This window comes from Thalassophryne amazonica, chromosome 14 (genome assembly GCF_902500255.1).
Source record: "Thalassophryne amazonica chromosome 14, fThaAma1.1, whole genome shotgun sequence".
Classification (NCBI taxonomy): domain Eukaryota; kingdom Metazoa; phylum Chordata; class Actinopteri; order Batrachoidiformes; family Batrachoididae; genus Thalassophryne; species Thalassophryne amazonica.
In genome coordinates, this window is record NC_047116.1 from 19987348 (window position 1) to 20001337 (window position 13990).

At 40.5% G+C, this 13990-nt stretch overlaps 1 protein-coding gene across 2 annotated transcripts in view; it reads left to right on the plus strand.

Moving 5' to 3' along the window:
* col4a1 (collagen, type IV, alpha 1) overlaps window positions 1-13990 on the plus strand; it is a 105720-nt gene that overhangs the window by 8457 nt on the left and 83273 nt on the right. For both annotated transcript variants that reach the window (XM_034185807.1, XM_034185808.1), the window contains exons 2-6: window positions 4757-4809; window positions 12738-12827; window positions 13457-13501; window positions 13592-13636; window positions 13887-13949. In XM_034185807.1, the coding sequence (XP_034041698.1) occupies window positions 4757-4809; window positions 12738-12827; window positions 13457-13501; window positions 13592-13636; window positions 13887-13949 (296 nt within the window). The remainder of the gene's footprint in view (window positions 1-4756; window positions 4810-12737; window positions 12828-13456; window positions 13502-13591; window positions 13637-13886; window positions 13950-13990) is intronic.

Here is a 13990-nt window from a genome sequence, read left to right on the forward strand (position 1 = left end):
TCATGTTCCAGTTTGCAGTGATAACACAGAGCTGATGGGCCTCATTGCCTGTATTGGACTTACTACTTCTTCTCCGCCAAAGCGGTTATGTGTTTACCCGTGTCTGAAGGTTTGTCTATTTGTAACATGGATTATGGACTGGTTCTAAAGAAATCTTGTGGAGAGGTTTTAAATGAATTCTTCTTTCTAAGGTTGTCCCTTTCCTAATGGGCACACATACCAGATTAGACAGGTTTAATTTGTACAGCTGTAAGTCATCAGCTGCGTGCACTTTTTTTGTGCGAATGACAGTTTAGTCTTCGGTCATTGCTTCCATCTGGTGTTTAGGTTTATGCGAAGCAGAATGGACGTAGGAAGAAAACAAGCCGTAGAAGTCAAAGTAGAAAACGCCACTTTGAAGTACCTTAAGATTACGGTACTTTTGTTTAGAAAGCCGTCATAGCCACACGGGTTAGGCTGCTTTGTGTTCCTTGGATTCTCTGAGTTTATAACAATGTCTGCTTGCCTGGATAGAGAGAGAGAGAGAGAGAGAGAGAGAGAGAGAGAGAGAGACAGACGGCGATCAGCAGGTGACGAAGGACTATTTGGTAGTACTTAACGGGGAGCAGCTGCATTCTGCTTCAGTGGTGTTGACAATATTCAAGCTTGTTCCTTTGTTGCATTAACGTGCTTTAACTCCCCTGGTGGATGTTGAAAAAAACAATCGCGTTAATCCAGAACCAGGAGCTCCGTAGCCGCGAGCCAGCAGGTTTTCAGTAATAAAACACACATGTAGTCCGTTGTTGGAGCCAATATTCATTTTCCTCTGTTTGTGTTATGACACTGATTGCAGCAGGTGTTCCTTTACTTTTCTTGAGTTTTCGAAATCGCTCCTGTGAAATTGGCTTAAAAACACTTGAAAAATGGAGAAGATAATTAGAAGTAACATATTCTTGCATTTACCCTCAAGCGACCAAGCTATTTTAGCGACTAATATGGTAGGATAAAGATAGCATCAAATAAAAAAAATGGTGACAAGCAAATATGCCAATACTTTAACACAATTCTCAATGAACCCATCAGTCATCCTTTGTGACAGTCATGAGCTAAGCTTTTTAATCTTTTTAGCTTTTGCTTTCTGCTGCAACCCTTTCGGGCACATGGGTACGTTGCTAAATTGTTTTCTTTATTAGTATTCTTGCTATTTGAGTCTGTGTTGTGCCGAATAAATTCAGCTATTTTCATCCTCACTCTGGGCATCAAAAATCCGTCTCACTGCTTGTTGCAGCTTTAAATCTTGCTATTCTAGGTCTGCTGGCCGTGCTTCCCTGCAAAACAGTGAAATATAATGATTAGAGTTGGCAAATTACAATACGATCTAAAGAAGCTATAATGTCCAAAATCTCATAGATCTTCCTTTGGGGTCACAAGTTTGGATGATACACTGATTGGCGGATCATTGCAAAATTCTGCTGAACAAATGCAGGACAATAGAGTGACAAATTCATGGTAGGACACGTTTTTATGATTAAAATTAGAAAATCAGTGCACAAAAATATATGCCCAGGGTAAAATGAACCAATTTGGTCGCTTGAAGGTTAAACTGTATTTTATGCAGAAGGAGAAACAAGTGCTGAGATCAGATTATTCAGTGCATCTTTCCAGTGTTTTTCCCATTATTTATAACACGCTAATTTCATTAAAAGGTACATTGAAGGTGAGCAATGTAAGAAGGAAAGTCAGGGGCAATAACAGTCAGACGTGGCACTCCTCAACTTGGCAAAGTGTGGCAAGAGTGCCTTGTGTAATTATAGATGACATAACCTTTAAAGGGGACGTGATGCACTACATTGCTGTATTAACCTACTCAGAAACAAGTGATGCATGTGGACATTTGTTTCCAAAGTCAATACCTTCCCCAGAAAAACGAGAGGTCTGTGATCAAGCGCACAAAGTCATACTCCTCCTCCTCTTACCTCTTTCCCGTGCTAGTTGCTTGCTTGTGGTGCACGCAAGCAACTGTGACAACATTTACCAAGCAACTGGTGAGAAATTTTTTGTGATGAAAAGCCTGACGAACCGGTTGTCTGCCTGGGTGGTTGCCATTCAGGATCCAAGGTGGCTACATGTGAATGTGGTGATGTGCCAAAGCAGTACATGCTCCCACACTGGACTTGTATTTTTTTTTTTTTTTTAATAGTCCTTTTGCGTGCCTTTCAAGGCGTTGAATCAGAATGAGCAAATTCACATCTTCATGTGGTGCACTCATGATGTGTGAAGTTTCACTGAGATTGATGAAAGTTGTATAGAAGTTGCGGTTACGAAGTCCACATCATGCAGCATGATGTATTACTCAAGTCAGAAGCACAAATATATTTTGTTGAAGATGTCCACACAGAATTATTTTCCTACATGCACATCTTCATATAGTGTGCTAGCACTGTGTGATGTTTTATTGAATTCACCAAACTGTTTAAGAGGAGCAGTATAGGGCAGGTAGATCCCCTGTGACAGACTGATGGCCCTGTCTCCAGTCTGTACACACTTCTTGCCCAGTGACTGAAGTGACTCTCATCTGGAAGGTTCAGAAAATGTATGGCTGGGTGACCAGGTAGAGCTTTGGACAGCGTGATGTCCATACTCAGTCTATCCCCCCAATGTATTCAGCTTTGGAAGATTCTGAGCCTGTGCCAGCTCCATAATGTTCTCCTTTTTATATGTTACTCATACAGGCAGCATGTGCTTTAGGTCTGTTACCTATTTTCACACTGTTGCACCATCCTCTGGCGGCTGGATCTAACAAAGCATCAGAATCTGAATGTGATGCTGCCGGCACCTCCGGCCCTCTCAATGGTTATTTTAAAAAGCTCTGAGGCAGTTGTGATGGAGTCATTTATTTGTATATATTTGTGTGAGAATGTTAGACAGACTGAGAGAAACTGTTTGTGGGTACTGTAGCTGTGTACTTCGGTAAATCTCGTCCAAAGCCCCCAATAGGTTTTTGGGTGGATGCCATGCACATGTCTATAGCAACAGCTGGTGATGGAGTGTAGCAGGAGGAGAGCAACGCAAGACTGAGCCAAGGCAGTGTAGGCCAGTTCCCAGGCCTCGGTCTCTGGAGACCCAGGAAAAACAGGAAGCAGGATGGGGTGAGGGAGCTGAGAGGGCTGAATCAGCTGTAGATAGATATCTGGCTGCTGCCCACCTGCACGGAATGGCGACTTTTCTGATATACCACCAGTGTCAAACTGTCAAGGTTCACAGTACATTGAGATGTCGACCTTTCGGGTGATCATCTTTGGGCAGGATACGCTTTGCAACCTGCCTGTTGGATTGGCTAATTCATAATTTAACGGTGCCATATTTGAATAGCCCTACGATAGATTGGTGTCCTGTCCTGCCTCTCGCCCATTGACTGCTGGGATAGGCTTCAGCTTCCCCATGACGCTTAATTGGATTTAGCAGGTACAGAAAATCAGTGAATGTTGTTAATACGATAACTACCCAGTTGAGTAATGATAGAGCCTAGTGTGTGGTACTCTTGTCCTGTATAGGCACCAGGGCCTTTTGGTGACATAATTATCTCCACATTCTTTAGCGTAAAACAGACGAGAGTTTTGCGACTCCCCCTGGATGGAACACCGATTGGATGCAGATTACTTCTCAGTCAAGGCTAACAATCATTACAGCTGGGTAGACTTGGACAAGACACATGAAGTGTCTTGTCCAGGACACAGACGGGTAACAAGAGCGGGAATCAAACACAGGCCTACATAATGGTGTCCCAACTCCTCATCCCACTGAGCTACCTGTGCAGTGACCTGTACATAGTGTTTGTAGTCTTTTATAATTGCTATTTGTCACAGATTATCAATATATGGATATTTTTGGAAAGTTTACCTCGTCACAGGCAAAATTATCCCAACACAACATTTGATAATCCGCAATCCCAGTAACGTAACCTCCAGGCAATAACCTGTTTTGGTTTAGCCATGGCAACAGCATGTTGCATCTCATGACAGGCCTCTTCAAGGCACAAATGTCAAATTACAAATGGAGAAGGGACTTTTTTTACATGTAGAAAACTGAATTTTAAAAAAAGTCCAGTTTTGTCAGTAACTCCAAATATTTCCTAACCATTTCGAAAAATGCAAAATTTGAAAAAACAAAACAAAAACAAAAACATTTGTGTTGACAAAATATAAAAAAATTCCTCATCATGTTTTATCTCATTTAATTATATTTGCTAGTCTATATGTTTTATTCACATTTGAGATTTTAATTGTAACTGTTGTTACAGATGTGGATTTTAGTTTTATATTGTTCTGATGTAATGTTTAGCATTTGTAAATTTCCTCATTTAAAGTGCTATAAAATAAATAATAATAATAATAGTTGTTGTTGTTGTTGAATTTGAGAATGTCTCCAAGTCAACAGATTTTCTGTATTTTTTTTAAGAAATAGCTTTTCTTGCATATGTTCAAACTCTATAATAAATCATTACTTTTGTGTACATGTCATTTAGGTGCAAACTGTTCCAAACACAACCAATAGGCTGTAAAGGGTGAAGGACTTTTATTTAGCATTAAAACCATGATGCCACAGTGTTGCACCTTTTGCACATTTCCGTATAATGTGCACACACTCTGTTATTCTCTGCAGCTGATGAACACTAACAGTGGGATCACTTCTGGAACTGCCTGTGCTTTTGGACAAATGTGTGCATTTAAAATAAATAGCTGCCATCTGAGGACATGAAGTTTGTCTTTGCCTGCAGGGCTGCGGGACATCGTGGGAAAATGTGACTGCAGCGGTGTGAAAGGAGCAAAGGTGAGACCTCCCATTGATTTACTGTTGCACTATCTGTGGGCACCTATTTGATAATATCGACTAAAGTTTTATCCATTGGTGGATCAAACAACAGGATGTCCCAGTTTGTGGTGCAGATCAGTGCAGAGTCTGTATGTTCATAGCAGCTTAAAGCAGCTGTAATGACATTTGGGCACATTTTGACAAATGGGCCTCATATCATGGGTGGTGCACTGTGGAAAAATCATGGATGGAACTCAATCATTAGAGCATGAACACGCTAACAGCTGGGATTCAACCCATATTCCCATCAGATGGAGGAAGGATACGGATGCAGATGCAGAAGCAACAGGACATTAGCACTGGACTCACGATGGTCCTCGAGCTTTCACACTCAAATGGGGATAATACTGACCGAACATGACACATTCTGATTATTTTCATAGGACCTGTATATATACTGGACAAGCTTGTGCAACATCACCCAAAGGGTTTCCATAGAGAACAGGGGCCTCATGTACAAAATAAAGACTTGCATGGACTTTCTACTGAAGTTGGTGTAGCACACAAATATATTCAGATGTCTGAAAGTGTAACGTAGGCATGAATTCTGCACGTTCCGTTTGTACATCCCACTGAACATGGAATTGAGCATGGAACCAAACTCCTCCCTGGTCACGCTGCTTTAAATATGCAATTTTATGTAAATAGGCCCTTTGAGCAGGGACAACGTCACATCAGACAACATGAACGCAGGAGAAAGAAAATTAAATTAATAGATGACTGGAAATTATGTGGAGACACACAGGGACAGTTTGTTCGATACGCAGTTAAACGGATTCATCATGAAACTGGAAAAATGTTTGTATGGAAACTACAGAGCGTAAGTGTGTGTGAGGCCGCACACACACACACTTAGAACAGCATGCACACACCCGAACTTAAAAAGGCGTGGCGCCCATCTGCTGACGGTGTGACGTTCACGATTTACACATGTTATTGACAAAATAAACCTTAAATAGGTTTATTTAAGGTTTATAAGGTTGGTACAGTATGTACCAACCCTCTGGAAAAGATCCATTATTGTTCCAATCGCCAAAAAAATCGTGCTCACTTGGAAATAATGACTATAGGCCAATAGCTTTTAACATCTGTTGTAAGCCAGTGCTTGAAAATATTATGCTATTTTTCCTTAAGACGTTTGTTAACCCTGTACTTGATCCATTCAATTTGCTTATAGGCAGAGTAGAGGCACTGACGTGCCATTAACAGCTTAACCCACTTTTCACTTAAGCACTTGGAAGATCCTACTGCTTATGCACGGATTTATTGGTTGATTTCAGCTCAGCCTTTAATACATTACAGCCATACCTGTTGTTGTCCAAGTTAAAGGAAATGAATGTTAACCACTTTTAATCAGATGGTATCATTCCTTTTAACTAATAGATTACAACAAGTTAGAGTTAATCAAGCTCTTTCGGTACTCAAATCATCAAATACAGGTGTACCACAAGGCTGTTGTCAGTTCTCCTGTTCTCTTCACTCTTTATACTAATAACTGTACAAATACTACTGCAATAACTTTGTTTTTAAATTTTCTGATGATTCCGCTATTTTGAGCCTACTGCACAAGGATTCAAGTCCAACAAAGACTTCCTTGAAGTGAAACACTTTGTGCAGTGGTGTGATGACAAACCACTTGGTTTAAATGTCAATAAAACCAGGAAATGATTCTGGATCCAAGGACTGTTGGGGACCATACTCCTGTGGTCATACATGGTATTCCATTGACCAGGTCAACTCATACAGTACTTGGGGCTGCACATAGACATACCTTCAGCTGGAACTGCACATGTGGACAGTTTGTGCTCCCGATTCCATCAAAGACTTTATTTCCTTCGTAGACTTCGTTTGTATGGAGTCAATCAGAAAATTATGTTGTTGTTTACCAGGCAGTGTTAGAGAGCCTAGTTAGGTATGGCATGACTGCCTGGTACGGCAATCTTTCTGTACAATTTAAAACGAAAACTTAACAGACAAATTGATGATGCAATGAAGATAATCGGAAAGAAACAATATCAGTCCCTCAGTTCACGTCTATGAAGAGTCTGTTTTGAAAGCAGCTCAGAGGATACTGATGGATTCAGTTCATGTTCTTCACGCAGAGTACACTCTCCTTCCTTCTGGGAGAAGGGTATCAGAGTTCCTCGAGTAGCTGAATAGATTTAAAAATTCATTCGTCCCCATGTCTATTATTGTGAAACAATAATGTTTAAAATTGGAATTATGCAATATTTATGGTGTTTCTCCTGACTCCTGTCATGTTAATTTGTTATGGATGTGGTTGTGTTTTTATCTGTATTGTTTGTTTCCTCTTTTCTCTTGTAAGGCACCTAGCATGAGTCCAAGACAATTCCCTGAGGGGACAATAAAGTGTATCGTATCGTATCGTATCATAAATACTGAACACATGAAGACTGTTAAGAAGCTCTGCAGCTCACCATCAAGCAAAAATTAAAAAAAGACATTAACAATAGGTTAGAAAAACATATTTGAATGCGCACATGCCCAAATGTGCCCGCTCTGGTTTTTGCTCGGAACAATTACACGAATTAACTGTTTAAACACAATCTCCCCCCATTGTGCACTGTGCTGCTTCCACATGTGATTGAACATTGAAAGAATGAAAATGTTTCCTATTAACAGAAACAAATTCATCATGTGATGGTGCCTTTATAGCAACATGTGTGCAGTTAACAGCTCTGATTACATTCGGGAGACCGGCTCTCGCTGCAAAATGTGCTGTAATGTTGGAATGTACCTGATGACCATTGGATGATTGCGGCTCAGTGCAAGGTTGACTGGCATGCTCCTGACCGATCAGTCAGGTCCCGCTAAAATGCCCCTTGATCAGCACCTGTGTGGGCACAGACAACCCCTGGCTCATCGCCGTATTGCATTCTGGCCAACTGCAGTTCTGCGCGCAGCTCCGGTCCACAGTGGCCTTGGTATCAAAGCTGGTTTATGAGCCGTTATCCTCATTTGGACGTAAATCCTCGCATTCTCTGAAAACACACGTCAGATTTGCACCATTTTCAAGGTCCTCGGACAACGCCACTGTTAGTGCTGTTTTAAGCATCACTTTGTGCATGCTTTTATATCCGTACATATAATTGCAAACACGTGGGTGTGTTACATGTTCATCATTAGTCTCTGATGTACACATCACCTAATTACTTCTTGTTTCACACTATACGGTTCCCAGCACCACCTTCACATGTCCACAGTGGAACAATAGCTGCAGAAACGTGCGTATGCCAGCCTGGATTTTGCGTTATGCACCGCACATTTCCACGTCACGTCACTTTTGATACATTTGCATGTGGACGTGGAGACGGGCGTACGCCAGGTTTTTGTGTGTGCTTTGTACATGAGGCCCCTGGAACACCTATTGCAGCAGCAGGGAACCCATCAGTGGATAAAGAGGTTGAGCGTGGGTGGCTCTGTTGTGTGACAAAAGAAGCCTGAGCACAACCCTATCTGTGTGTCCAAACCAGCTAAGCTAACAGGCTAACCTCTGTTCGGTTGTTTATTAAATCATATTTTGGAGAATGCGTTGGTGTTTGTCATAATGGTTTGGTTTGGACATTAAAAGTTATGAGCCGCTTATTTTCTCAGTAATCACTCTCCCGATAGCAGCAAGGACGTCTTACATGATCCATTAGGATGTTTCGTCCACACAGAAGGCCATATTATTCCAGGTATTTGAAATAAAATGCTGACACAGCCCTCCTAAATACTAGCAGCCACATCAAGCGCTACAAGAGGCGGAGCTCATCTGCTGTCACTCAAAACGACCGCGCCTCCATTATGCAGAACGTTATGGCTTAAAGCATCTTTAACTAAGAAATTAGAAAAAAATTCACCATCTGTATGTTGTCACGGAAACTATCTATAGAGACCAAAACCAAACATTGTACCATGCTGTAAACATGTTTATTTCTGGTCTAACGTTGGACATTTTAACATGGACTCAAATGGTAACCTGCTCACTTTTGGAACCAGCCTCAAGCGGCCAGTCAAGGAACTGCCACTTTTCTTCTTCCGGTAGGGCTTCATTTCATGCGAATCTTACTTTCTCTAGAAATAACTACAAAGTAATTCTTTGTATAAAAAATATTATTTTTTTTTAATAAGGTCACTTAGATGCATAGCTCCTTCTTTCTTTAGATGTCCCACATTTATGTGGCATCAGTGTGCCCCATGGTTGAGCGGTTTAGCCATTTAATACAATATATTACTCAAGGAGAGTCCAACACAGCATGCAATCAAGGACCAAACCCATGAATTATTTAACTGATTTACTGCTGTATTGTTCTGAATATACGTTGACCCTGTTTATAAGGTATTCCCTTTTTAAAGACATATTTGGGAGGAAGATCCTGAAGAGAAAAATCTGAAGAGCAAGAAAATGCTGTTATAGAAGATATCCTAATAATAACACATTTGATGGGCAGTTCCTCAGTTTTTTCAACCGCATTTAGGCCTCTTGGTACCACGTAGGCTTTCCTGATTTATAGCATCTTTAGATCTTTTTTTTCAGTTTCCCATTTATAATTATTACACTTTGTTCTTGGCTGTTTGACATTTGTTTGATGACTGTGCTGCATTCCATCACCATGAGCTATGCATTTGCTTGGTGATGTGGAGCCTTCATCCCAGCATTTTCAACAACCCCCCCCCCCACCCCCCACCCATCCTACAGAACTCTTAGAAAAACTGCCCATTATTATCTATTACAGAAGTAAAAGGGCAACAGAAAGCTTACAATGTGGACAGTGTTGAAAGCACTTGCCAGTAACAATCATCATAATCTGTCCAACTGTAACCATAGGAAGTTGAGTGAGTTACTTCAGTGCTGGGAGGCATACTTGTTTCACAGATGTTTGGCGCCACCTGCTGTTACGGATTTGCCCATATGGAAAAGTCTGGACCATGAATACAAGATGACCCCATGCATATCAGATCAGCTGTATCTCCAAACAACAAACTGTGTATTCAGTACATTACAGTACTACTTACCCCCTATGAGCTTTTTAGGCATTAGGAGTTTAGTCCAGACTAGATCTGACCCAGCCTTCAACCCAAGTCCTCTGATCCAAACATGATGATGTCACGCTTGGCCACATCTCCTCCAGTGTAATAATTGCCTCCGCTGACTGACAGAGAGACAGTTTATACCTTCCCTTGGACATCTAGGTCTTTGTAACATCATAAGGCATGCTAAGAATCATGTCAAGATTGCATTGGTTAAATGTGTAGAATCTTTTTGATGTCACAGGCCCGGCTCTTAAATTTCCCAGAAATATATAAAGGAAAGGATTTCAAATCAGATCTGGATCTGCCTTAAAATTTACTAAACTTACCCATAGATCATCTGCCAACAAAATCCATGAATATATTCTTTGTTTATTTGTTTGTTTGTTACAGAGTATATGATCAAACAATCAGGACAAATGCCTAGAGGCCCAGTTGGTGGAGGTAATAAAGCATCTTCAGCATTTCTATAAACCTTCAGGGTGTCATAAGTGTCGTTTCAAATCTCCGTCAGACTGGAAAGTTGCTCAAGGTCCTTGGGCAAAGGTTCTTCATTCCAAAGGTTGCTCCCAGTTTGTCGTGAGTTTCTTGCGTGGTAGCGCCCTGACAACTGGTGTGTCACAGTTTGTGAATGGATGAATATAAGACATGACTGTAATGCTTTGACCGTGAAACCACTATAAACTATTTTGAGTCATTTTACCACAAGGTGGGTTTTTGAAACACAGTGAAGCATGAAAGAGGAAAATGAAAAAAACATTTGTTTAAGATCCAGATTTTCTAAAACTGTCCACCAAGTCTTTGCTGAACTAGCGGCTATCACTGTACCAAATTTTGTAAAAATTTGTCACGTACATTTTGAGTTATTGCATATGAATTCAGGCAGTCACGTATGATCGTGTAACCCCAGCCACCTTTGTCAACATCAGCCCTGCAAATGATCAGAAATGTAATATGTACTGAAAATTATAAATAGCAGCAACAGCAACAGTTTCCCCTTCCAGGAATAACTTTTTTAAACTGGAACTCGTGGTGTTTGGTTCTGTTGAGTCACATCAGCCTGATATTTTTCTTTTTAACTGAACAGTTGGGCCTTTTATGGCTCATTCTGACAGAAACAGTAGCTCAGACAAAAACAGAACTTGTGTTCAGTGGAATTCGGCCAGACTACTGTGACTTCAACGGTGCCGAAAGGCCGCAAGCAGACGTCCAAAAAATCTCATGTGATATCGCTCCTTCGCATAAGCAACAGCAGCTGCCATGGCGACACAATGAAGAGTCTCACCATCAGTAATGTTATAGTTTCAGACATCAGGAGTGCTGTGGCCAAACAATGGAAATGCACTGTAACTGAATCCAATATATCTATTTGCAGTGTGACTCCTCCGACAGGACTGTGAGGATTTATAAAAGCAGAATCACTCCCAGAAACCAGATGCTTCTGCCATCTAGTGGCCAAGAGTAAAAATGACACATTTTATTTTCTCTGTCCCTCACTCACACGCACACACACATCATCATCATTATGAAATGGATGCAAATTTATTATTTTTGCACACTTTATTATTTTAAGCACAGAATCTTGTGCAGAATAGTGAAATTTCACATTTTCATGATCTGATTTCTAGCTGGTGTTAATATATTTGTGCACTCAGTGATTTGGTCTTTGAATCCTCTTTCACTGCTCTGCAACAAAAGCTGGAATTTTTTTTTTTTTTTTTTTGGGATTTCTGGATTTTAATTGTATAGAGATTTGCATATCTATCTGCTTAAGCAACATTAAGATTTCAAATGCTTGAATTAAGACGGTTTAAGCAAATATTAATAAATTAAGTGTCAATAAGGGCAACTACAGAAAAAGGAGCAGGGATGCATTTAATTCTAAAAAGAAAAAAAAAAAAGACATGATTGCTTTTTTGACATGTATAGAATTATGTTTCCAAAAGAAAATATGTTGCATTAATTTGACATTTGCACTGAAATAAATAGACTGTTCAGTGACGGAAGTGGTTAGCGCACATGCTTACAAAACAGAAGGGTCTTGATTTAACACCACCCGTGCACATTCTCCAGGTAATGTGGAGTTGCATCAGGAAGGACACCGGTGTTAAACTTAAAATTAACACTGGCTGTGATGGAGAAACCACGAGCAAAAAAGGATTGGTGCTAAAATCTTAAAGGTTGTCAGAATATACATATAATTATATTCATCCATTTGACTTCAGCTTTATTGAGAACATCCCAAAGCACATTTGGTTGGTTAAACAAAAGAGAGCGTCCCAGATCAAGGTTACATAAAATCTTCACATGAATAAAGAAATGCCACCAGTAAGAGAAGTAAAACCTTAGTGTGTATCAAAATAAACACAATATGAAGGTAAGAATAAATCCACCAATAACCACAACAACAACAAAACTGCAATGAAAAATTAAACCTCTCTCCAGTAAACAGGAATAAAAGAGACACAGGTCTGCTGTGTCCTGATTTTATGTAAATTATCTGGCAACTTTTTGTTTTGAGTCATATCAATATGTATTGCTTATTTTTGTACAGTTGTAGGTTGTATTCCCTCCCTCAACAGTTCTCTTGGTCAAATTGTCTTGATTGATCCAGTTGGTTGGCAAGTTTATTTATTTCAGAAGGAATCCACATTAATGTGTTTTTAATCCCTTAAAGATTACCTCCACACAATCTGACTGATGAATCCAGTTTGAGTGTGGTTTACTGTTGTTGTGAGGCTGCTGACACTCACTGTTGACTTCATTGTGAAACGGCTCCAGAACTGAACATTTGTACCTGAAAGTGTTCCTTGTCTTATAGTTTGGTCTGATTCTGATTGTGTACTTCGCAGGGTGAACTTGGATTTCCAGGTCTTCAGGGTAATATGGGATTCCCAGGAGTTCAGGGACCTGAAGGGCCTCCAGGACCAATGGGCTTCAAGGTTGGCTCATCCTCTCTTCTTTGTAGCACACACTTGGCGAGTTCTGTTCTGAAACAGTTCCAAGGATTCTGAGGATCTGTGGGTTTTTTTTTCTTTTCTTTTTTGCTAAAATGTATTCAAAAAAGTATTTAAATATGTATTTGTGGAGCAGCTGAGCGATGTCATGGGGCTAGAAGAACTGCAGCTGCAGTACATGTTGTACTGCCCAAAAGTTCTATCCATTGTTGTAGTCAATGGCCAACCATCAAGGCCCAAATCCCAGAGACCAGGGCCCAAACCACAAAGGCCAAGGCTTAAACCCTCAAGATTCCCAAAACTAAACATTCTGAATGTTCTGCTGACCTTGACTGAAGACTTCTGGGGTTGTCCTTAGCTACCTCAGTGATCTCTCTGGCAGAGACCACTGAGGTAGCTAAGGAGCTCCATAGTGAGAGACTCACTCAAAGATACTAAAGGCTCCAGATCATGTTAGGGCGTCTTGGTTGACAATTATTCAGAGTCATCAGAACACTACTGGACTAGTGGTTACGTATTTTACATTTCAGTTCCACTGATGGCTCATTAACTCTTTTTTTTTGTGTGTCTGTATCAAAGTCAAAATAAACACAATGACATTTGTATCTCTGTAGGGAGACTTGGGTGAGGCTGGTGCACCTGGACTGAAAGGAGTGCGAGTAAGTGCCTGACAACCAGAAGGACAAGCTGAGCCTGCATGTTGTTGGTTTTGTTGGTTGGAGTTTGACACAGTAATGTTAATGTTGTAGGGTCCTCCGGGCCTGCCAGGATTCCCAGGGAACCCAGGACTACCAGTAAGTGCCTTTTAAATTTTAATTACATTGTATTTTTTTTATATTTTTGACATTTTGCTTTTATTTTATAGCACAATGTCTGGACAGATGGGAAATGAGGATAGAGAGAGTGAGGCATGCTCCAAACATCTCTTGACTAAAGAACATTGCAGCGTACAGTTAGCATCTAGAGCATGTTATCATTCAGTAGGCCGCGGGTAAGACAGGGTAGTAATTGGAAAAATAACTCTACATGCATTTGTATTTATAGGGTATTGACGGGAATGATGGCCCACCAGGTCAACCAGGTGTCCCAGGATGCAATGGAACTAAAGTAAGCCACCTCGAAAACACCTAGAGTGTTTTAAAATTGAT